General features: G+C 49.1%; 1 protein-coding gene across 2 annotated transcripts in view; it reads right to left on the bottom strand.

Annotated features, from left to right (window-relative positions):
- The window catches only part of ZNF341 (zinc finger protein 341), a 42,163-nt gene extending 19,542 nt beyond the window's left edge, over positions 1 to 22,621 (bottom strand). Inside the window, exons 1-9 of one of the 2 annotated variants that reach the window (XM_057530046.1) lie at positions 22,535 to 22,621; positions 17,168 to 17,278; positions 15,224 to 15,420; positions 12,641 to 12,790; positions 8,365 to 8,616; positions 4,669 to 4,864; positions 2,975 to 3,065; positions 1,146 to 1,339; positions 224 to 414 (exon numbers count right to left, since the gene is read on the bottom strand). In XM_057530046.1, coding sequence (XP_057386029.1) covers positions 224 to 414; positions 1,146 to 1,339; positions 2,975 to 3,065; positions 4,669 to 4,864; positions 8,365 to 8,616; positions 12,641 to 12,790; positions 15,224 to 15,420; positions 17,168 to 17,278; positions 22,535 to 22,565 — 1,413 coding nt within the window. In that variant the 5' untranslated portion in view covers positions 22,566 to 22,621. Of the gene's footprint in view, positions 1 to 223; positions 415 to 1,145; positions 1,340 to 2,974; positions 3,066 to 4,668; positions 4,865 to 8,364; positions 8,617 to 12,640; positions 12,791 to 15,223; positions 15,421 to 17,167; positions 17,279 to 22,534 lie in introns of those variants that run through there. The other variant, XM_028169267.2, reaches the window with a different exon arrangement.
- Positions 22,622 to 25,872: the final 3,251 nt, after the last annotated feature.

The following is a 25,872-nucleotide window of genomic DNA, read 5'->3' as shown; positions in this document are numbered from 1 at the left end:
CTTGAGAGGTGGGCTTCCTCCCCTGGGCAAGCACCATAACAGCCCAGTAAGCGGGCCCCACCCAGGCAGAACGGACGGGGAAGCTTGGTCCATCACGGTCACATGGTAGCTCAGAGCAGCCGAGGCCCACTCCTGTCCCTTTCTAGGCAGCAGCAGTCAAGGCTCACGACTAGAGTCGTTGTTGCCCACCCACCCCGACCCCTGCTCCCCGCCACCCACCTACCTGCTCGTTTTTATGCTGGGTCATGTGGGACTTGAGCTGGAAGTAGGTACTGAACTTGCTGGGGCAGAACTGGCACAGGTAGGAGCTATCGATGAGGACCACCTGCTTGGCCTCCAGCTTGTCCCCCTCTTCCTCGCCTGCTGTGGGCAAGGCCTGGGGCTGCGGGGCGCTCGACAGGGTCTGGCCCAACCCTGTGGAGAAAGCCAGGGAGGGAAGTCACTGAGAAAGGCTGAGGGAGAGCCAGGACAGAGCCACGCCCCTCGGGAAGGACTCCCAGGGCACCTCCTGCGGGCTCCCCTGCATTCACCCCGCCACCTACCACGAGCTCGGGGCTGGATGCTGTACCCGAGGCCCTGCACTCACACTCAGCTGGTGCACATGGACACAGCCGTTCCAGGGGCCAGCGTACTGAATACGAACATTCCAGAAGAGCTACGCCTCAAGTCTCCCCTCGCAGGCCTTCCCCTTGGACACTCTAGACCTCTCCGTGGTTGTTAACAGCACTGACTGCCACCCCTAGCTGTACTCACGATGCCTCCCAGCTCCTTGTTCCAATTACGATCATTTGTTTAGTGGTCCTTCCCTCACCCTCCCTGAGGACGGGGGCCTCTGACCTCATGTCCGTAGGCCCAGTGGCCTGGCACACAGTAGGCCTCCATAAATGTCTGCTCAATGGTGGACCCTCTGGTGCCGGGCACTGTAGGAGTTTTGAAAGAAATGGTTTCTCCTCTAGAGCTCACAAGAACTCGGAGGGCACACACAGAATGGCTAAACAACGCAGTAGGGTAGTTCCCACTGGCAGGTCATGTAAAGGTGGGCAAATGTTGCTTGCACATTAGCTGCCTGTGGCTGGTGCTGCTCACCCCCAGGGCTGCATAGGGAGGCTCCAGCCGGGCAGTGCCCAATGGCCACTTCTACCCACCTGTGCTATCCTCATCCTCCTGCCTGCTGGGGTTCAGGGCCATGACCTGTACAGTCACAGAGTTGCGAGAGACGGTGCCACTGCTGCGTCCTGGAGGCCACACCTTGTGGGTCTGCATGTGTTTCTTGACATTAGACTTCTGGGCAAAGGCACGGCCACATGCAATGCACTGGAAGGGCTTCTCACCAGTGTGGCTGCAGACACAAGGCTTGTCAGCGCCCGCGTGTCGGAACGGGACTGTGGCCTCAGCCCGGGAGCTCACAGCCACCAGGAAGGCCCAGGCAGAGCATCCAGATGCTGCCGGCCACCATCCTGACACCATGAGGACAAGCCCTCTTGCTGAGGCAGGGAGACCAGAGACAGACAGACCCTGGGCTCTTGGTGACATTACTGAGCTGCTGAATCAACCAGCCCTGGAGCTGACCTTCTCTGTGGCCATCTCACATTGTGAGATAAAACATTTCCTAATTCTTTAAGTAGGGATTTCTGGTTTTTGAAGGAGAAGACATCCTAGCTGTCACAGCACAGCACTTGTACCATTATTTAACATTTTCCTTCAAATCAATGTACTTTTTAAAAACTTAATAATTTTAAATGAAGTTTCCTGTTGTTATTATATATGGAAAACCACTTATAAACACATAGTAACAAAAAAATTATTTATAAAACAATATTATTAAGATCTATAGGTACACCATCCAGTAAGGTAGACACAAACCACATGGAACTATTTAAACTTATTAAAATAAAATAAAGTTAAAAACTCAGTTTCTCAGTCATACTAGCCACATTTCAAGTACTCAGTAGCCATATGCTTACTGGCTACCCTATGGACAGTGGCTATTGGGGCCTTTCCTTCTTTGCAGAAAGTTCTATTGACACACACTAGTGCAGGCCAGTGGTTTTCAACAGAGATTGACTTTGCTCTCCCGGGGACATCTGGCAATGTTTGGAGACATTTTTGGTTGTCACAGCTGAGGAGTGAGGGGTGCTACTGGCATCTAATGGTTAGAGGTCAGGGACGCTGCTAAACATTCTACCAAGCCTCGGGCGGCCCCCAGAGAAAAGCATGATGTGATGTAAAACATCTCAGTAGGCTGGTGGACCCTGGTCTAGAGAGAAGCTGCTGCACGCCGAGGTTGGAATCTCAGGCTCTCTCTCTCTCTCTCTCTCTCTGTTATAAAAGATGAGCAAGTACATGAGAGGCATTAAAGACAGACTACACCAAACTGAGGCTTTCTCCTTTGCCTGAAAGAAATTGAAAAGATAATTTTCTCACTATGTCTTTCAAGTCTTTTCAACACCAATATCCATAAACCACCTAAAATCATCTCATGTCCCAATGTGCCACTCTGTGAGAAACACTGAACAAGGCCACCCCTCCACTTCACAAGGGAAAACCTGAGGCCCAGAGGGGCTCCTTGCAAGTTCTTGGGACAAGGGGTGTCAAGGTTCGTGAGCAGAGAGCTTGTAGAGGCATATTCACACAGCATGGCTATCCTTGAGGTCAGCCCTTTCTGCAGAAGTGAGACTGAGGCACGCCTCCCACCCACAAAGCCCCTGTCCATTCAAGTAAATTCCTCCCCCAACTGAACCCACTTGGACCTTCCCCATCACAGTAGGCATGCCCCACAGATCCTTCCCACTGCTCCTGAGAAAGAAAAGGGAAAAATCATCCTGAGCTGGACTGAAGGTCTGAGAACCATGACAGACCAGATGGGGCCTTGGTCACCACCCAGACGAAGGGGCTGAGAAAGGAGCATCGCTTCCCCGTGAATCCCTCAGCCTACCTCCCCCCACGAGCCACCTGCCACACCATGCCTGGGTACCTTCGGATGTGCTGCTGCAGGTCGAAGTTTTTGGTGAATGACTTGTCACAATACGAGCACTTGAGTTTCTGAGCCTTTGGCTTCCCTGCAGCTGACAAAAAAAAAGACAAAGAGGGAAGAAGGGGATGGTGAACCTGGGGACACAACTGAAGGCGCCAAGGGCAGCTTCCAGACACTCTACCCCCTGGACTTTGGGCCAGACAGCTCAGACCCTGGGAGATCTACACCCGTGGACAGGCAGGGGAAGAAGCACAGATGAGTCTCTCACAGTGCCTGGGGGAGAAAAGCCCAGGACACGCTCTGGCTGGGAGAGTAGAGCAAACCCCTCAAAGGCTCCCTTCTGCCCTAGGATAAAATTCAACCTCTCTGCTGTGGCCTATGGGGCTCTGCATCCTCTACTTCCTTCCAACCTCATCATTCTTACCATCCAGCTGCAGCGGACTCCTTGCTAACCTTGAAAGACTTTAAACATGGTCCCACCTCAGGGCCTTTGCACCTGCTGTTCCCCCTTCCCTAAAATGCTTGTCCCTCAGATAGTCACAAGACTGTTTCCTTCTCATCCCCAGATAGATAGGCAGCATCATTTTCCAGCCTCTCCCCAGTATTCTCATAGTACTCTGTTAATCTCCTTCCTAGGGTGACCCATAAATAGTTAATTTATTCCCTGTCTCTCCCATTAAACTGTGAATAATTAAGGGTAAGGAAATCATGACCCAAGATGCTAGATTTCCAGTTTGTTTGTTTGTTTTAATATTTATTTATTTTATTTATTTACTTGGCTGCACCAGGTCTTAGATGTGGCATGCGGGATCTTCTTTGTGGCATTTGGGATCTTTAGGTGCGGCATGCGAACTCGTAGTTGTGACATGTGGGACCTAGTTCCCTGACCAGGGATGGAACCCAGTCCCCCTGCATTGGGAGTGTGGAGTCTTAGCCACGGGACCACCAGGGAAGTCCCTAGATTTCCAGCTTTTGACACCAAGCCTAGCACGCAGATGCTCAACACATTTGTGAAAGGAAGGAAGGTTGACTGAAACCCCCTGAAAAATTCTGAATTCCTCTGCCTTTCCCCACTACCACCACTTTTTGACATTGCCCCTAACCCCATGCTTACCATCTCCGAAGGGGTGGCAGACATCACTGCTTGCCTGCCTGTTAACCACTCACCCCTTCTTCTTTCTTCATAAATCCCCTACATAATGGGAACATCAATGTTCCTGGCAAAAGAGACATTTCCCAGCTTCCTTTGCAACTAGATATGGTCAAGTGACTAAGTGTTGACCAATGAGATGTAAGCAAAAGCATCATGCAGAACGTCTGGGAGCTGGGAGACACCTCTTTTATCCTTCTTACTTCCTGGAATATGAAATTGATGACTGGATCTCCAGCAGCCATTTTACATGATGAGGCACCCTGAGAACAAAAGCCATGTTCTAGGGATGGCAGAGCAGAAAGATAGAAGAAATGTGGGTGCCTGGTGATTATATAGGCACATGATCTCCAGATTGCCTGCCTCTGGACTGAGTTCACACAGAACAACAAAATTCTATCATTTTGAAGTCACTCTTATTTTGGATTTTCCATTACATGCAACCAAACTTAATCCTAACTATCACAAAAGGGAAGACTGGAACTAAGCAGCCTGTGGATAGGCCCACGCTGAGGAAAGATGCCATGGCAGGCTGTGGGCCCACCTTCTGGGAGTCCACTGGAACCTTTGGTCCGTCGGGTCTTCAGTGATGGTGGGGAGTCAAAGGTGGCCACTGCGCCCCTGGTGGCGCTGGTCATGGGGGCAGCAGGGTTTGGTCCTTTCGGTTTGAATCCTTGTTTGCCGGGGCTGTACACCTGGGGGGTGGGGTATACTGGAGCCTCCACACACTGGTTTGGCACCTATAAGGACAGCACAGTCAGGAAAAGTGCCCTGGGAAGGGAGGGGAAGCACCTGCCCCAGCCAGTGGGACCCTCACTGTGTCCCTGGCTGATCTTAGCCACCCCCAATCTACATCACCATCCTAACTCCTCCATCTTGCTCAGTCACCCCAGTCACTCCCAAGACCCCTTATAACTTCATGATGCCAGCAGGCTAGAAGGAGCTTTGGAACCAGGCTGCCTGGGTTCAAATCCTGACTCTGCCACTTATCATTTAACTGACCTTGGGCAAGTCTTTTAAACTTCTGTCTCAGTTTCCACATCTGTAAAATGGGGCTAATCATAGCACCCCTTTCACGGGGTTATGAGGATTAAACAAGTTAACAAGTAAAGAGCTTAAAACAGTGCCTGGCATATAGTAAGTACCCAATCAACATTAGCTGTTGTGATTGCCATTATTATTGTTATTAGTAGTAGTTTGCTTGCACAGGAGAACTAGGAAGTCAGAAGGGTCTATGCCCTCACCAGCAACTCCACTTCTTAACCGACTCTGCCTGATGCCACACCAGCACGCATCCCTCGGCCAAGAATTGACACTGAAGCCACAAGAAAATTACCCAATGAATTCTGAGCCACCCAAACTCAGTGACCACTAAGCTTACATCATGACACTGGGGTGTAAAGAATTTATGTACTCATCATTCATTGTACTCATCATTCATTGGTCTTCCTGGGCTAGCCTATCCAAAATTCCACTTCCTATCCTTCTCTGCTTTATTTTTCTCCTTAGACATATCATTATCTAATAAATTGTACATTTTACTTACTTATCTTGTCTATTATCTGCCTAGTTTCGTGAAGGCAGGGACTTTTGCTTTGCTTTTGTTTCTTCCTCTATTCCCAGGCCTAGAGCAATGCTTGGCACAGGGTGGGGGCTCAATAAATGTTTGTGGAATGAATGAATTCACTTACGTAGGTTTTGGGCATCTAATATGGCACCAGTAGGTGCTTCTGCCGGGTCTTGTCTGTCGGGCCTTGGAACCAGTCCTACACCTGCCCATGCTCTCCCCTGAAATGCAGAGGTGGGAAGCTGGGAACCACATTCCCAAGCATCCTTGCCAGCACAGTTCTGAACACAGATTAAGTTCTGCCCGTGAGAAGCATCTGCATGAGACTTGGAAGGCAGAAGGGAGGTAGAAACCATTCTCCTCCGGCAGCTGTGCTGGGAGATAGGTGGGTTTGCAGTCATGAGTTTCGGAGTGGCTGGCTGAACCCTACGTTCCCCTCCTGACCACCAGCCCCAAGGACAGCAGGGCAGCTGGAACCTCAGCAACAGAATCCTACAGTTTCCTCACCCCTGGGTGCAGCAGCAGTGTCCTGGTTCTAAGGGCCAAGGAACACCAGCGACCCTGAAAATGAGTGGTGCTCAACAACCCTGACTTTTGCTCCTCCAGCCCTTCCATCAGCTTTGTAAGCACCTAATTTCCTGTATTAAATCCCTTTGCCAGAAATACCTAGAGTGGTTTCAATTTTCCTGACCAATATGGAACTCAATAAATATTTGTCACAGTGAATGAATTCACTCATCGTTCAAGTCATTACTGAGCAATTACATGACTGTCACTGGGTTAGCTCTCATTATCCTCACAGCTCTGCAAGGGGAGTTCCCATTCTAGAGGAAAGGAAACTGAGGTCAGAGGACCCTATTTCAGATACCTACTGTAGGTGTACCACAGGCCAGGCACTCTGCCAGGTGCTAAGGATGCAAAATCAAAGATGACTCAGGCTCTGTCCTCAAAGAGCACCCTCGTCTACATGGAAAATAAACAATGGCAGCTACCCTTATGCTGGCCCCCTCTGCCTATGAGACCACCACCATCCTCTCAGCATCTCACTGACTTAATTTTTTTTTTTTTTTAATTGAACAAGGTCCTTTTGCGTTATTCTCCCAGGCTAGGGAAAATCCCCCTGCAGGCTCTTATAACATCACATGGCTGGTGGAGGAATTTTCCCACTGGTCTAGTTCTCTTTCCATATAGATGCTACCTTACATGGAATGTCTATATGGCTGGATTCTAGGGTGAGTCTGAGATAATGTGACCTCAAGTGCAGGTAGGCTCTTTCTATCATAACCATGCCCCCCAGCACTGGCGTCTGGCATGGTTCTGAACTCTTAGTGCCTTGAGAGTAGACTGCTTGTAGCTCAGAGCTCTTTAGCCGGCAATTAATATGGTACATATGGAACAGGCACACCTCGGAGATATTGTGGGTTCAGTTACAGACCACTGCAATAAAGCGAATATCGCAATACAGCAAGTCACACAAAAATTTTGATTTCCCAGTGCATATAAAAGTTATGCTTACACTATCCTGTAGCCTGTTAAGTATGCAACAGCATTATATCTAAAAAAAAAAAAAGTATATACCTTAATTTAAAAAACTTTTTGACTTTATTGCTAAAAAATGCTAACCATCACCCGTGCCTTCAGCGAGTCATAGTAATAACATCAAAGATCACAGATCACCATGACAAATATAATAATAATGAAAAAGTTTGAAATATTGCAAGGATTACCAAAATGTGACACAGAGACATGAAGTGAGCAAATGCTGTTGGAAAAATGGCACCAATAGACTTGCTTAACACAGGGTTGCCACAGACCTTCAATTTGTAAAAAAAGCACAATATCTACAAAGTGCAATAAAACAAGGTATGCCTGTATATTGACTGAATGGCCTCAATTCTTTACCTCTTCTAGTACCCAGGCCCTTTACAGTGTGACTTGCAGCTTTTCCCATCAAGAGGTGGCACCTATTTCCCTACTTCTTAAATCTAAGCTGGCCTTGTGACCTGCTTTGACCAACGGAAGTGACACTGTATCACCTACAAGCCTAAGCCTCAAGAAGTCTTGAGCATTTCTGCTTGCATTACTGCACGTCCACCACTGTGGTGAGAACATGCCTGGCTAAACTGCTGGAGAATGAAAGATGCATGCAGCAGAGCCGGGTCACCCCACCAGACTTATCCCACACCGGGCCATTTTAGAGCAGCGGACGCCAGTCAACCTCCAGACATGTGGGAGAACCCAGCCAAGATCAGCAGTTGCCAAGCTGACCACTGTAGACATGAGAAAAATAAATACTTTTTCCTATATACCACTGAGGTTTGGTGGATATTTCTTACACAGCTATAGCTAACCAATATACCTAGCTTGTTAAAAAATATGAGACACTCGCATATGTAATTTTTTGGAATCCTTTCCCCAAAAAGCAGGTATTCTCTTGACTGTCCTGAGCACTCCCTGAGGGCAGCTTGTATTTCTGCTACAACCTCTACTTCATTCCAGTTTCTCGTGGTTTGCATTTTACATTTACACGTATAACAGCTCGATCTGGTTTTGCCCTCCACGGTATCTCTAGCAGTGTCTGGCACACAGCTGGTGTTCAGAAAAGGTTCAGGTTACCCATGATGACCATGACCACTTTCTCCCCCTTCACCCCAAGCCCCAGCGTCTGCTCACCTCCAGGGGTGGGTAGGGCTGCATTCCCAATGCCTGGATCTCCACCGTTCCATTCCCAGTCAGGGGTGCTGTGGCACTATACACCTCCACCACGCCATTCCCGCCGGGGTTGGGACGCCCGGAGGGACCCAGGCTCTGGGATGGGGGTGGTGGAGGCTGGGGGGGTGGAGGTGGAGGCAGTGGTGGAGGGGGTGGAGGAGGAGGTGGAGGCTGGGTGAGGTAGCTCGGCGTGGAATGCATGTTCAGGCTACTCTGAAATCAGAAGAGAAAATTAAAGTGTCATAGCCTCTTGATACCAGCTGTCTGATTTATCAGTGGGGAAGGACATTTGCCTTAGCCAGCCATGCGGAAAGAAGAGCCACTCAGGCAGCTCAGAGGACGGGGCTGAGAGGGGGCATGGAAACAAAGTCATGGGAGAATTCGAGGAGCCATCAGTCTGGCGTTGCTATCCCTTTTCTCCATGAAAGTCAGCAAAAATGGCCCAGCTTGTGCAGAAATGAGCTCACAGAGCAGGCCTAATTGTTGTTGTCTTTAGAAGGGCTTGCTTGTAGGACTGACTCTGAACTGGCATCTGAGAATGTGCCTCGTAGAAGGTTTCCTACGTTAATAAGGCTATTTTGCCCACCTGGGCACTGACCCTACAACAACCCACCTAGACTGTTTGCACAAACAATGTGATTTATGGTGAACCCCTCCTTCCCATGTCGGGGTCCGGAATTTTGGTTTGTGGCTGGGTGCCTACGTGACCGATCCCCAATAAAAGCCCTGGCCTTAGAGTCGTAGGTGTGCTTCCCTGGCAGAAACACTAGGCACGTGTTACTGCTCTTTTCTGCTGAAGGAAGATGCATGCTCTATGCAGCCCCGCCACTCCCCTGAGAGAGAGAACTTTGGAGACTTGGAAGAACGTCAATTTTCTCCAGACTTCAGCTGCTGGGTCTTCTTCCCTTGCTGATCCTGCTGTGTATCCTTTTACCTAATAAACCACAGCCACGAGCACAACCATCCTGAGTTCTGGGTCTTTCTAGAGAGTCACCAAATGTGCTGGTGGCCATAGATCCCCGAAACACAGCCAATGACTTCTAGAAATTGATTCTACAAAAATAATCAAGTAGGTGGGCAAAGATAACTATATGTGGATGGTATTCCAGGAGTTTTTATAACAGCAAAAAATGGCAATGACCTAAATGTCCTTCCATGGAAGCCTGGCTAAACAGAGAATGGTCCATCCACATGGAATGGAACAAAACCCTTTGCGGTTGTTAAAGTGATGGTGCTGATCAATATTTCATAAAGGGTGTCTCTCTTCATTGCTGTTCCTTGGGTTCCATAGTCATATATGTCTAGAGAAAAATCTGGGGTGACAAAACCAAAAGTATTTCTTTACTGCAGGAAGAACCCAGGGACAGAGCAAGGGAAGAGGCAGAATGCCTCCCTCACAGCCTGGTTTGACCAGGGATCCTTTTTCTATTGGAAAATCCCAAGGAGCCACTGTTCTAAGGAACACTTTGGGAAATACTGATGTAGGGTTGTAGGCACAGAGACAGAATGATGTTATACAAAAGGCAAAGTAAGAAAAGCAAGTTCCAGAACAGTGCATATAGCCTGACCCATTTATATAGATGTGTGTATATATATAGATATGTACATATTTTTTTTAATTTAATTTTTATTTTTGGCTGCGTTTGGGTCTTTTGTTGCCACGCGCGGGCTTTCTCTAGTTGCGGCAAGTGGGGGCCGCTCTTCGTTGCAGTGCATGGGCTTCTCATTGCGGTGGCTTCTCTTGTTGTGGAGAACGGGCTCTAGGTGCGTGGGCTCAGTAGTTGTGGCTCGCAGGCTCTAGGGCGCAGGCTCTGCAGTTGTGGCGCACAGGCTTAGTTGCTCCACAGCATGTGGAATCTTCCCGGACCAGGGCTCGAACCCGTGTCCCTTGCATTGGCAGGCGGATTCTTAACCACTGTGCTACCAGGGAAGCCCAGAGATAGCCTTTTTTTTTTTTTTTCTGGCTGCGTTGGGTCTTTGTTGCTGCGCGCGGGCTTCCTCTAGTTGTGGTGAGCAGGGGCTACTCTTCATTGCGGTGCACGGGCTTCTCATTGCGGTGGCTTCTCTTGTTGCGGAGCACGGGCTCTAGGCACACAGGCTTCAGTAGTTGTGGCACACGGGCTCAGTAGCTGTGGCTCGCGGGCTCTAGAGAGCAGGCTCAGTAGTTGTGGCACACGGGCTTAGTTGCTCCACGGCATGTGGGATCTTCCCAGACCAGGGCTCGAACCCGTGTCCTCTGCATTGTCAGGCAGATTCTTAACCCCTGCACTACCAGGGAAGTCCCAGAAATAGCTTTTTAAATAAATATATTTAAAATATACACATCTGTCTTTCTTTTCTTTTCTTTTCTTTTTTTTAAAATATTTTATTTGGTTGCACTGTCTTAGTTGTGGCAGGCCGGCTCCTTAGTTGCAGCAGGCAGGTTTCTTAGTTGCAGCTCGAGGGCTCCTTAGTTGCAGCACATGGGATCCTTAGCTGTGGCATGCGAACTCTTTTATTTATTTATTTGTTTGTTTATTCTTGGCTGCATTGGGTCTTCACTGCTGCATACAGGCTTTCTCTAGTTGCGGCGAGCGGGAGCCACTCTTTGTTGTGGTGCACAGGCTTCTCACTGAGGTGGCTTCTCTTGTTGCAGAGCACTGGCTCTAGGGCGCGCGGGCTTCAGGAGTTGTGGTGCACAGGCTTAGTTGCTCTGTGGCATGTGGGATCTTCCCAGACCAGGGCTCGAGCCCACGTCTCCTGAATTGGCAGGCAGATTCTTAACCACTGCACCACCAGGGAAGCCCGACATGCGAACTCTTAGTTGCGGCATGGATGTGGGATCTACTTCCCTGACCAGGAATCGAACCTGGGCCCCCTACATTGGGAGCGTGGAGTCTTTCCCACTGGAACGCCAGGGAAGTCCCTCTATGTGCATTCGAAGGTCAGGAAAGCCAGACACCAAAGTTTTGGCAGTGTTTTCTTTGGGTAGAGAGAGTGAGGGTGATTGACTGATTGATTGATTTCCCAATTTTTTCTTTTTTTCTTTTTTTGGCAGCATCGTCGGGCTTGTGGGACTTTAGTTCCCCACCCAGGGATTGAACCCGGGCCCTTGGCAGTAAAAACGTGGAGTCCTAACCACTGGACCGCCAAGGAATTCCCTGATTTCCCAATTTTTATTCTGTAAAGTTTCAAACCTACGGAAAGGTTGCAAAAAGAATACAATGAACAGTCTTTATACTTCATCTAATTCACCAGTTGTTACCATTTTGCCACATCTGCAACGTCTCTGTGTGTGTGTGTGTGTGTGTGTACACACACATACACATATTTGTGCTTTGTCAAGCCACTTGAAAGTTAGTTACAGACATCACGACACTTTATTCCTTAAAACTGTACTCAGATGCATCTCCTAAGAACAAGGACGTTCTCCTATATAACCACAATTCAATGATCGTGCATGGGAAATTGAATATTGATATAATACTATTATCTAAAATATTCAGATTCTGGGACTTCCCTGGTGGCGCAGTGGTTAAGACTCCATGCTCCCAATGCAGGATGCCTGGGTTCAATCCCTGGTCAGGGAACTAGATCCCACATGCATGTCACAACTAAGAGTTCACATGCCACAACTAAGGAGCCCTCCTGCCACAACTTAGGAGCCCATGTGCTGCAACTAAGGAGCTGGCGAGCCTCAACTAAGGAGCCCACCTGCCACAACTAAAGACCCAGCACAACCAAATAAATAAATATTCTTTTAAATAAATAAAATAAAATATTCAGATTCCTCCAAATTCTAACCTCCCCAAGTGTCCCAATAAGGCCTTTACCACTTCCCCTATGCCCCACCCAATACAGGATCCAACCAAGAATTGTAAATTCAGTCAGTTGCCATGGCTCTCTACTTTCCAGGTTAAGAATAATTTTTTTTTTAATTTGTTTTTTTTTTTTACTTTTCTATTGTGTACTTTCTAGTGTTTTTCTAATGGACATGGAACACTTCTGTTAAGAATAAAAATAGGAGTCCAAACAACTGGACTGTGGCTATGAAACCCCAAAGTCATGTTCTGGGTCCCAGCTGAATGCGGCAGCTTCCCCAGCCACAGCAGGGCTGGCCAAGGGGAAGTTGACAGTCCTCCTTAGCTTGAGGGAGAGCTGGGGCCAAGCCCCCTTCTCTCTACAAGATTCTGGATCTGCAGGAGTCAACATGCAGGCCTAGAATCAAGATCCCGTGAGAAACTGGCCACCTCCTTACCTGCACAGGCGGGGGGCCCTGGGGCATGGGCTGGTCCAGGGACGTGAAGGCCGACATGGCAGACATGAGCACATCATCGCTTACCAAGATGTTCCCCTGCACCAGGGTCTGGATCAGTGGGGATGGGGGCACGGTAATGTACGTGGAGATCTGGACAGTGAGAGAGAGAGAGAGAGAGAGAGAGAGAGAGAGAAAGGGAGAGGAAGGGAGAGAAAGAACATGTCTGAGGCTGTGGAAAGGAAGCAGATGGCATGATGCAAAAGATGTGGGTTCTGGAGTCCCACAGACCTGGATTCTATTTCCACTTCTGCTACTTCTCCCTGCCATGTGACCCTGGGAAAGTCACTCCACCTCTCTCAACCTCCATTTCCTCGTCTATCAAACAAGGAGAATAAGTCACACCTCCATGTAAGGCATATACCCTGTGACCCAGCAACAATCCTTCCGGGCCTCTATCCTAGAGAAGCACTCACACCTGTCCACAGGGAGTCCACAGAAAAAGAGTACTCTGCACAGCCTTGTTTCTAATAGTGAAAAACTGGAAGTAACCTTGATGTCCATCAATAGGAGAATAGATCAAAAAATACAATATAGTCATGGATAGAATACTATAGAGAGCAAGTAAGAGGTATTGCGTGGACAATCAAATTATATAATAACATGTACATTATATATTCTCATCTTTAAAAATCGAAAACAATACTACTATGTAATTCCTGTGCGAAAGTATAATAATATGCTCTCAGGTTAACAGCAAGGATGAAAGGCAGACCTTACAAGAGGGTGTCAAACATGCAGTGACTATTCCTGTCAGTAGATGTAAAGCGTGTTTTGTTTTGTTTATTTGTTGCCTTTCTTTCCTGGCATCTTCCTAAGTCATCTGTCTGCAGGACCCCTGGGGACAGCAGCAACTGGGCCCCTGAACCCAGAGTCCCTGCTCAAACACGATGTCCTTGCCCTCAACCAAGCAAGGACAACCCAGGCAGTTTAGGGACACACCCCATGTCACAGCCAGGAAAGGCAGTGACATGTATTTTTACAATGTCACATGCATTAGGCTGAGACAAAAAATGGGAAATCATTTCCATGTCCATCCAACTCACTTAGGCAGAGGGATTCGTGTTTGCCCATTACCAACCGAATGTGTTCTAAAGTTTTTTCCTTGCCCAGGACTGGAAGAATTTCCCTCTCTCCTATGGAAAAAAAAAAAAGGGAGTGGGGGGAGAGGGAACATTTTCTACTAACAAAACTCATAATCAAGGAGTGAGAAAACGACTGCTCTGTGTTAGAAGATGTCTATGGTAACTTGAAAAGTTTAAACGTACATGTCCTATGGATCTGGAGGTGAACGTTTTTATCTTGATGGCAGGAATTATGTCTATACAATGGGTGAAGATAATGTTTTAGAGGAATAAGGAGACAAGAGGAAGCCAGAGGGAAACCTGACCCCGTGACCTGGCATCCTGGGACATGCCCAGCCCTCTTTATGAGGAGTCTTTAATCCCTCTGAGCTCCCACCCAGGGTGTCTTTGCTCCAGAACTGTGTTCCTGACTGAGAACTCTGCAAGCTTCTCCAGATACCCCCAGCCTGCCCTGTGACCTCCAGACTTGTATATCTGTCTGCACCTTCACTGCCTCCACTTAAAGGTCCAATGGGCATCTCAAATTCAACATGAGCAGCTGAACTCCTGACATCCCCCCCAAAACCTTCTCCTTGTTGTTTTCCCCACTTCGGTTAATGGCAACTCCAACTCTGGTCATCCTTGACTCCTCTTAATCTCACACCCTACATCCAATCCAACCACAAGCTCTGTCAGCTCCACCTTCAAAATATTTCGAAAATCTCACCCCTTCTCTCCACCTCCACTGCCACTATCCTGGTCAAGCCACCACTACCCATTGTCTGGATTTGTACAGTAGCACCCTAATCAGTCTCCTGGATTTCTCTCTTGACTCCCATCAAAATCTACTGTCTACAGCAGCTACAGTGACCTAGCTAAAGTGTAAATCAGACTATATCCCTCTTCTGCTCAAAACCCTCCAATGGCTCCCATCTCATGCAGAGTAAAAGCCCACAGACCGATACGATTTGCCAGGATCCCCCTATTGCCTCTCTGACCTTATCACCTCTCACCCTCCTCACTCACTCACTCAGCTCCAGCCACTCTCACCTCCTTGCTGTTCCTGGAATAAAGCCAGCACGCTTCCGCCTCAGGGCCTTTGCACTTGCTGATCAGGCCCCCTGGAATATTCGTCCCCAAAGTAGCTTCATGACTATTTCTCACCTCCCTAAGTCTCTGCACAAATGTCACCTCTTCACAGAGCTCATCCCAGAGCACCACATACAAAAGGGCAAAACCTCCCATCCCTGTCTTGACATCCCCTATCTCTCTGCACTTATCCTCGGAAAAGTACATCTCTACACATCTGTTTGGGTACTATCTATCTCACTCAATGCCATGAAGGCAGTGACCTGGTCTGTTTGTCCACCCCTGTACCCCCAGTGCCCACACAGTGCCTGACACACAGTGGGTACTCAAAAAAGACTTGACTAGATAAATGAACAAACGAATGGATAAATACCTGGCGATTGGCAGGAGGTGGGGCCTGCTGGACTGCTGTGGGTGCTGCCGAAGGTGTGTAGATGCTGTTGGTAGCCAGTGAGACTGTGGCCAGGGGCGGGGCACTCCCCTGGCACTGTTCCCGCTTGTGGGTCATAAACGCCGGCAGCGAGTTGAACTGCTTCTTACACTTCCCGCAGAGAAAGACATCCTCATCATCTAAGGGTCATGCCCACAGAGCAGCAGAGGGAGGGAAATAACGAAAAAAAGCAAGAAAAAAGGAGGGGGCATACAGTGAGAAATGGGAGGCCCGTGGCTGGACCATGAGAAAGGCAAACTAACGGCATTCCATGACTCGACGTGCGAGGGTCAAGCATCAACTCTGTGCTTCCTACGAGCTTTCAAACCACGCTGGCACCTGCGGGAATATCCAGCCAGGTTCACCCAGGAATCAAAAAATTAGAAATCAGGAAATCGTAAGGTGGGTTCGCTTCAAAGTTGAGACATTCAGAATCTTTATCCTGCCTGAATTTATTCACCAGTCCCCAAATGGGCAGCATGATCACACTCCTCAGTGCCCTTGCATCCCCTGTCCTCCCTGCCAAGCTGCCTCTCTCAGAACAACTCATTCTGCAAGGCTCAGCTCAGATGTCACCTCCTCCAGGAAGCCCTCCTCAAGAGTGTTCACAGTTCCTTCCTCTGGGCAAGCCTCTCTTATCACATTTTTCCCATCACCACCATATTTCCTAAGGGAAGGAAATATCTCTTATTTATCATCATAACTACAATATTTTCTGGGCACATAGGAGGCCTTCAGTGGATGTCTGCTGAATGCATGAAAAACTAAATCAATGATTAGCTACAGTTAACACCATCCATTATTGAAGGCCCACCACAGGCCATGCACTGTGCCAAGCTCTTGGTATGTTGTGGCAGAAATGTCTAATTGTCATTCAATATTCACTCTTCCTTCTTAAAAAGTAATACAAATTTTAGTGAGAAACATGGCCATCTAGTTAAAGACCATATTTCCCAGACTTTTTTGCAGCTAGACATGTCATGTGACTGAATTCTGACCAATAGGAGAAGAGGAGAAGTATACTGTCTACACAACTTCCTCCTAAAAGGAAGGGGTATGACTTCTACTTCCTTCTTTCTTCCCTTCCTGTTGGCTGGAGTGTGGAAATGAAAGTGGGAGGTTGGAGCAGCCATCTTGGACCGCATGCTGAGAGCAGCAGAGCCATATGAAAGAAGGGATCTGAGTCATCAGGACTTCATGCAACAAAGAAATAAACTTTAATCTTGTACAAACTACAAGAAACTTGCATTTCTTATTTATGACAGCTAAAACTGAATCCCAAGTACCCTCACAAGATTCCTATGAGGTAGGACTATTATCCCCATTTTACAGATGTGGAAACTGAGGGCACAGAGAGGTTAACTCACTTGCCCAAGGTCACAGAGCCAAACTATGGGAACAAGGATTCAAACTCAGGTGTGTGTCTCTCTGTCCCCAGCATGGTTCCCAAGTACTCAAAAATCTTTGTAGAATGAATGGATGAACACACAGACTCACACAGGGCTCTAAAGGAAGTTCCTTGCCCTCTCTGTGTCGCAAGGGCCTGGGCTGTAAATTGGAGAGATTCGTGCTTAGCCTCATTGAGGGAAAGCTGAGAAATGACTTTGGGTCAACGGTACAAGCATTGCTAAGCATCGGGGCTCCTAGTCATTCTCTGTCATGATCCCCACATTCACTAAGTGACTGAAAAAGACTGTCCTCAGAGCTAAGCAGAGAAAAGTCTGAGCCTGAAGATTCAGGCTGGGAGGAAGGGGAGAGGCTTCAGACATGAAAGGACAACCTGGGAACCACAGTGGGCAGTTCACTCCCACACCCCCTCATCAGCCCCACCTGTTTTCACAGGAAGCTACTTACCATTCCCACTGGTGAACCTGAGCAGATACTCACCCAGTGGCTGGATAGCAGGGGGTGCATTGACGCTCTGGCCTGTTGGATCAGGAACTGCTCCTTGGCCATCCAACAGTGACTGGACAGCTAGGACAGTCTGATTGTCCATTCCTGAAGAAAGAAAAGCAGCCTTTCTGGAAGGTGGGCCCAGCATCCTGCTCTGACTTCACCCTCACAAGCCAGACCCATTGCAAGGCCCCCATGGCAAAAATGTCTGTCTGTGCCCTGATATGCTTTCTCTCCAACTTCTATTGGAATAGAACCCAAGATTTTTGGCTGGGAACATGGCCCCAGAATAAAGATTACACTTCCCAGCCACTCTTGCAGCTAGAGAATGTCTAAGTTCTGGTCAACAGGAGCTTTGGGGAAGTTTTCTTAAAAGCTGCCTGGTATGTGACCCCCTTCTTTGTCCAATCCTCCATCCTGCTTCCTAGAACAAGAAGACGATGGTGGGAACTCTAGCCACCATCCCAGATCATGAGGACAAGGGCACTACAGGGCAAAAGACTGGAAAGATTCTGGGTCTCTGAGGACCTTGTAGAACACAGCCACTGTCACAGCTCTAGATTGCCTTTTTCTGGACTCCCGCATAAGAGAAATAAACTTCTAGCCTGTTTAAGCCACTGCTAGGTTGGGCTTCTCTCTTACTCATGGCTGAGTCTAATCCGAAATGCAACAACCCCTCTGGAAATCATGTTACTAAGTCTTCCCCATCCACACCCCACAAATCCCACAAATCTGTTTGCACTTGGGCTTCTCTTGTTTTCCAATGTGTGCTTATTTTTTCAGTTCCTCAATAAACAGCATAATCTGGATTGTGGTCGGGGGGACTCTTGAGAAGCTGACTACGTCCATGTTTTCCAACCAGTTGTCACTGTTGAGGTTCTCAGTAGTACACTGTCCAGCCGTGTCACCAGCTGGAAGACAGGCCTCCTCACATCTAAGTGGCCACCAAGGCACACTGCCTCCCCCTCCCCCCCCCAGTAACCCAGAGGGCGCCTCCTTCTCTCTGTTCTCACAGCCAACCTCTCACCTGGACACTGGCCCCAGCTTCTACTGAAAGGCAATTAGAACCATTAGCTCCTGCAGCCAAACTGAATCCATACTTTCCCTTGTCACATTGCAGGTTGTGCGCCTCCTGAGGCCAGCCCTTCTCTCCATCTCCTCCTGCTCCTTCAGAAGCCGTTCTCCACCAGCTGGCCCATCTCACAGTGTGCCCACAACTTCTCCTTCCCAGCAGCGGCTACACACACTCAGGTTTCTCTAGAATGGCCTCCCTCGAACTCATGTTCTCATCTCTCCTCCCTTCAACATCAAGCATCCGATGAGGGTTGTCTACACCCTCCATCTCCTCTGCCCACCTCCCAATCCTCCTCCACCCACTCCAGTAGGGCTTAAGCCCCCATGATTCCACCAGAATCACCAAAGACCACCTGGCAGCATCAGACATTCATTTTTGAAACACTCCCTTCTCGGGCTCCAGGGCGCCACCCTTCCTGGGTCTTCTCCCACCTCTCTGCTCGCTCTTTCCCAGCCTCCTTTACTCTCTTCACCTGTCCATCCCCTAAGTGTTTCTATTTTTGAAGGGTTCCTTCCATCTGGCTCTCTCTCCTCTCCCTCTTACACTCTCCCTGAGAATCCTCACTCGCCCTCATTTAGTTCTCCCTAATATCTGGAGTTTCAAACCTGGGGTTCATGCTCCCCCAGAAGGAGCTTCAGTAAATCTTCTATCATCTAATGCAAAACTGTATGTCAGCATTTGTGTGCAAATCTGTACATGAATGTTCATAGCAGTTTTATTCATAATAGTAAAAAACTGGAAACAAGTCAGACGTCCTTCAGCGGGTGAACAGTTAAACAAACTGCAGTGCATCCATAGCACGGAGCACTGCTCAGCAATAAAAAGGAGCAACCTATTGATACAAGCAAAACTTGGATGAATCTCCAGGGAATTACAATGAGTGAAAAAAGCCAATCTCAAAGGTTATATACTTTATGATTCCAATTACATGACATTCTTGAAATGATAATATTTTAGAAATGGAGAACAGATTAGTGTGGTTGCCGGACATCAGAGATGAGGAGCAGGGGAAGGAGGTGGGTGGAGCCATAAAAGGGCAACATCTTGTAGTGACAGAACTGTTCTGTATGTCGACTGGTTATAATACTATAGGATAGTTTTACAAGATGTTACATTGTGGGAAACTAAGTAAAGGATAAATGGAATCACTCTGTATTATTTCTACAACAGCACGTGAATCTACAGAAAAAAAAGTATTTCAAAATAAAAAGTTTAATTTAAAAAAAATATTGGGGGCTTCCCTGGTAGCGCAGTGGTTAAGAATCCGCCTGCCAATGCAGGGGACACGGGTTCGAGCCCTGGTCCGGGAAGATCCCACATGCCGTGGAGCAACTAAGCCCGTGCACCACGACTACTGAGCCTGCGGTCTAGAGCCCATGAGCCACAACTACTGAAGCCCGCGTGCCTAGAGCCCATGCTCCGCAACAAGAGAAGCCACCACAATGAGAAGCCTGCACACCGCTATGAAGCGTAGCCCCTGCTCCCTGCAACTGGAGAAAAAGCCCACGCAGCAATGAAGACCCAACGCAGCCAAAAATAAATAAATAAATTTATTTTAAAAAATATATTGGGACTTCCCTGGTGGTCCAGCCTGGGTAGGACTCTGTGCTCCCAATGCGGGGGGCCCGGGTTCGATCCCTGGTCGGGGGAGCTAAATCCCACATGCATGCTGCAACTAAGATGCTGCATGCTGCAACTAAAACCCGGTGCAGCCAAAATAAATCAATGACTATTTTTTTAAAAATAAAATAAAAAATACTGCCTGTCAAAACTATGGAGACAATAAAAAGATTAGTGGTTGCTGGGGGTGGGGGGAGGGATGAATAGGCAGAGCACAGAGGATTTTTAGGGCAGTGAAAATACTCTATATGATAATATTACAATGATGGATATATGTCATTATACAATTGTCCAATAGAATGTACACCACCAAGAGTGAAACTTAAGATAAATTATGGACTTCGGGTGGTTATGATGTGTCAATGCAGGTTCATCCTTGGTAACAAATGTACCACTCTGATGAGTTACGTTGATTAAAGGGGAGGTTATGAATGTGTAGGATCAAAGGTATACAGAAAGTCTCTGTACCTTCCTCTCAACTGTGCAAACCTAAAACTGCTCTAAAAAAATTAAGTCTTTGAAAAAAATGCTGTCTATATAAAACTCAAACCAAATGTGTCATTCCCCATCCCTAAGTTTGTTCCTCTCCTAGTAATCCTCATCAATAAGAACAGGGCACCACTGTCCACCCAGCTAAAGCCCCTGGGGCACCCCCTGATTCTTCCCTTAACCTATCTCCCTTCACACCCTGATTTCCGGTCCTTCAGCAAGTCTAGTCTATTCTGTCTCCCAAATATCTCTCAGATCCACTTTTCCTCCATCCCCATAGCTGTCCCCAGAGCCCAGGCCACCATCAGTTCCCAGCAGGACAGCCGCAGTGGTCTCACCTCCCCACGGCCACTCTGACCCCTCCTGTCTGTTCTCAGAGCAGCCAGGGTGAACTTTATAAAACATACGTTAGCTTGTGCAGCTCCCCTGCTGAAAACCCTTTCTTAGTTCCACACTGATGCCAAGATAAAGTTCAGAAGCCTCATCTCTAGCTGCTCACGTGAACTTCTGTGAATCCTAGACCTCTCTCCCCACCAGGGCTTTGCAAATGCAGTCCCCACTGCCTGGGTCATCTCTGGATACCCACAGTTCTGCTGCCCTTCTCCTAGCCCAGCGCGCATCACACGGTCCCAGAAACTGATTTTTCCTTTACCTTCTTCATCACTCAATACAGGAACACATTCTTGTAGTGAAAATTCAAACACTGAGGAAGTCCATGAACCTAGAGAGAAAGCAGGCCTCACACCATCCTGTCGGCCTCCCAGAGGGAGCCACCAATGACCCTGGCCTTCCACATCCATCACCCATCACAGCACTGAACACCAGCTGAGGTTATCTTTACTGTTTACCTTTTCTATAATTCTATAATTTCTACATCCCTTACCAACGAGTATTCCTGAAACTTAACCTTCCCAGATGTGGGGAGGATTACACATTTCGTGGTGAGAGAGCTGATCCTCCAAGATGTTAAAAGACACAGCTGAGACCTCCTGGGGAGTTGCAGGACTCAAAGCCTCAGCCACATACCACTGGTCCAGCCTACTTTCAGCTTGCACTCTAATTATGTGTATACTCATCTCATCCCTCCAAGAGCATTCTTGGGTCTGTATCCCCCCAGCATCAACTCTGTGCCATGGCCCTGAATTCTCTGAGGCTTCCTTCCCAACTCCTAGCAAGTGCACATGGAGGCTCTCAGTGTTTGCCTGCCTCCAAAGCTCACAATTCCCAGAGCCTGAGGACCATTCACATCCTAGGATCTTGCAGAGCATGGGACAACCAGTCGGTGCGGTGTTTGCTCGTTTGGGTCTGGTAACTTGGCGTCCCGGCCAACCACACCGTTGGCACCCATCCTTTCTTGGTCTGGGTTTATAATACTCTGCATCCCGTAATGGTGCACAAAGTAGGCACCCCGTGTTTGCTGGTTTCTGTCCAAGGCCTGGCCTTGCACACAGGTGGCGCCGATCCTTTCCTGGTCTGAATTGAAGACACTATGTCAGAGCGCGAGGCACACAGTTGGCGCTCAATACAAGTTCTTAATGGTCAGGACCCCTGGCTCAGCCCCTCCCCCCCGCAGCCGCTGCTGCACCACGGTCCCCCTGGTTGCAGCCCTCCCCAGCCCTCGCGTCCGCGGTGTAGCCACGCTCGCCTCGCGGTTCCCGGCCTGGCCTGCATCACCATCCCCCGGCTGTTCCCTCCAGGAAACTGCCCCCCAGGCCCAACCGCGCGCCGCCCGGGCCCTGGCGGCGGCAGCTGTTCCGGTCCTAGACTCCCCTCCCGCTGCGCCAGCCGTCCACGGCTGGTCCGCTCTCGGTGCTCTCCCCCAGGGCCTTCTCTGTCTCGCTGTGCCTGTCCGGTTGCACGCACCCCCCCCACCCCCCCACCCGCCGCCGCAGCCGCCGCCGGGCCTAGGCGCCCGCGGCTGTTCCGGTCCCGAGATGCACCCCCCACCACCACTGAGCCTCAACTCCGCTTCTGTTCAGGCCTCACTGCTCCCCCACCCCTGCCGACCTCCGCTCCCGCGGCTGTTCCCATCCGTGGCCCTCCCGCCCCGCTGGCTGTTCCGGCCCGGCGCCCTCCGCCCCGCAGGCGCCACGCGCCCTGGGCCCCGCGCTGCGAGTTCGCGGCGGGAGGGGGCGCAAGGCGGAACAGCCGCCTCCCCAGTCCCCGCCGCCGCTCACCCTCCAGGGCCTCGAAGATCGTCTGCGCCATTTTGGAGCCGCCGCCGCTGGAGTCCGAAGCCGGGCTGCGCGAGCATTGTGGGAGCCGTGGTGGCGGCGGCGGCGGCGGCGGCGGGGCCGCTAGGGGGCGCCCTCCTTCCTCCTTGGAGCCCCTCCACCATACCAGAAAACCAGGAATGGCTCGTGGGACCCCCAGCATCCCGGGGCTCCCCCAGCCCCACCTGGATAACCCAGTTATTGGACACGTGGACCCCTATCCCTGCAGTATTTTGATACCAACCAGGGTTCTTGGCTTTCCCCAATGAATAGAAGTTGACTAGAGGCCAGATAAGAAATTTAGGCAAGGCTTTATTGGGGCCCTTGCTGCAGCAGTGGGGAGGGAGAGCAAACGACAGGTTCCCTTGCTTGCTTGCTGAGGGGGGGCAAGCTTGTTCCTTATATGGAGTGAAGGTAGGGGTGTGTCCAGGGGTCAGGCGGAGGGGTGGCTTAGGTGTTTTGTCCACCCCTTAGGTGGTATTGTGTGCAGGGGGACATGCGCAGTACCCTGCTTTTGCTCCCAACACCCAGTTTTTGTTCCTGGTTCTTCACAAATGGCAGTTGGGTTTTGTTGTCTTTTTGTATCTTTTGGGTCCAGAATTTGCCCCAACCGTGCATGCATGCACACAGTTATTTTTAGTCCCATATAGTTTCTTTGTATTTTGTTGCTCGGGGAGACGTGTGTCCAGGTGCAAGCATTGCAGCATTGCAGCAAAGGGTCCCAGGTCCCAGCCTGTCTCAATTTGAACCCCTAACTCTGCGCACTGACCCCCATCCCTGTTGCACACAGGCACCTCCCAACCCTGTTTTCTGAACCTGACTCCAACTCTGTGATACAGACCCCTGTCCAACTGCCTGAGACCCCCAACTCTACAAAAGGGACTGAATATTTCCACTGTACACAGTGTAACAGGGAAGAGCAAAATCTGACTCCATGTTGGATCTGTTTCTTTTACTTTAACCTTTGCTTTTGGATGCTTTTGTTACTGTCATCACTAAGAGGATGCTGTCTATAGCTGTAAGCATACATAATGGTTTACCTCGGGGAACCCTGCCCCTCTGCCTGAATGTTAAAGTGCTTTTGATCAGCTCACAGGAAGACATTCAGACCCTACCCACCTGTGAATGGCCACAGAAAAGAAGAAATTAACACATCCCCTCTCCAATTCTGGCCAAGCCATGAGATAGTTTGCAAGACTTATGGCCTTTTTACTTTACTTCCTCACCTCCTCCCCCTCTCTGTTCTATAAAAGAAACTGGCATACAGACCCCGATAAGATGCTATTCTGGGACGTTAGTGTGGTGGTCTGAGCGCGGGTTGGAAAAGAATTTCCAGACACAAGGCAGAATGTGAGGAAGGTAGAGTTTCTTAAAGAGAAGGGTCGCTGCAAGAACAGCAGGCTGACTTCCTGGTAGCCAGGGAAAGTCGACAATGAGCATGGGTTGCCTGTCTGTTTTTATAGCCAGGGAACCTGCAAGTCATCTGCTGACTGGACAGAGTATGTATACTTTCAGTGTGCTGAGCGGGAGAAAAACGGGGCAAATGTCTTTCCTTATATGGGATGGGAAAGGGACAGGGCATGATGCTTGGGAGGGCTCTGGGACATTGCAATGGTTGCATTGTGACGGAGTGATAGGAGTCCTGTAACTCTTTGTTCTGGCAATATTGGCCCTTTGAATTTATCTTGTTCTTTGTCCTTGGAGCACACCACAGTTAGTCCGCCATCTTCTCGGGTGCCCAGCTTTCTGAATAAAGTCGCTATTCCTTGCTTCAGCACCTCGTCTCCCGATCATTGGCCTGTCGTGCGGTGAGCAGACCGAGCTTGGATTCGGTCACAACAGTACCCCCGCCTTTGCAACACCAACCCTCACTCCCATCTCACCTGGACCACTCAACTCGGTCGCACCTCCATCTCCACCAAATACAGGACTCCTGCCCCAGCTGTGCAGCATGGATTCCCATCCCCTGTCATAAACTTCTCATTCCCCCTCCCACAGTGAGCACCATCTCTACCCATTGGGAGCCACCAGCCTCTCCTCACATGACTCCCATCTCTGCCTGGTCTTAATCCCCCATCATCTCAGAGATTCCTCTTGGCTGTTACGTAACCCCCCCATTTCCACCCTTTAGGAACCTCCATTTCCTCTTCCCACAGACCTTCATCCCTGCCTCTCGGGGACCCCATTTCTGTTACATAAACCCCCAATATCCACCTCAGCAACCCCCAGCCCAGCCTCACTGAAAGCCCTTTCAGGTCTCTCAGGGATCCTCCTGCCCCTCATTTGGATCCCCCATCACACACAGACCCCTTTGTCATCTTCCTTTATGCTCCATCAGCCCCTCATTGAGGACTTACTATGTACCAAGTCCTATAATAGCTCCAGGAATACAGTGGTCCTTTCTCATGGAGTTAGGGGTGAGGGGGAGCAAACAGACATTAAATCTTAAAAATTGTGTAATTTCAAGGTGTGATGTAGTTTCAAAGAAGTACATTTGGGCCACAAGGAAGAGTTGGGGTGTGCACGGGAAGGAGAGGGGAACCATGGAGGTGCCAACAATCATGATCTCTCCCACGAGCATAGCCATATCCTCCTACAACTGGACTACCACGTTGACTCTAAACATTCTCATTGGGTTTTTTTTTTAATAATTATTTTAGCCTCATCCAAAGCAACCATCACAAAAATCACAGTTTTCATTTTCTTATATTCACTACATATATAACTCCTAAAATTAAAAAATATGTATCTGTTCCAATAAGCTCCACTGTCATTGTAGGACACTGCTAGCCACTGTTCCTGATAAATTGTCTCAAAGACCCTCTGCCTAAAGGTGCATTTCTACCACAAACCCCCCATCCTGTTCTGAACACCACTCCCCTCCGCCACCAGCACCCTTCCCCTTCCTATACCCCCCCTTGCACAGCTAGCTCTGAGCAAATGTCCCCCACAGAGAACCCGCCCCCTCTCCCAGACTCCATGCCCCACCTCTTTTCCTGGGAACCTTTGAGACCCAGGGCCCACTTCGAGCCCCCCTTCCCATTGCCTGTCTGGCAAGAGTAAGGTCAGGGTTCCCTCCTCCCTGTCGTCTTTTAACATCCCCATTGATCCAGTGGCCACAGATTCTCATCATGTCTTCTCGGCAAGAGTTTCTCAATATAACTTTCTTATGTTTTTTAAATTATTCAAGTAATATATTAATACATTCACATTCATTTAATTAACTTAAAAATAGGTATTGAGGACCTATTGTAGGCTAGACACTGTTCTAGATGCTAGGGATGCAGCCATGAATGAAAAGA

The sequence above is a fragment of the Balaenoptera acutorostrata genome, chromosome 15, assembly GCF_949987535.1.
Source record: "Balaenoptera acutorostrata chromosome 15, mBalAcu1.1, whole genome shotgun sequence".
NCBI classification, from domain to species: Eukaryota; Metazoa; Chordata; class Mammalia; order Artiodactyla; family Balaenopteridae; genus Balaenoptera; species Balaenoptera acutorostrata.
Note: the sequence above shows the minus strand (reverse complement) of the source record. Positions and strands in the feature narration are given on the sequence as shown.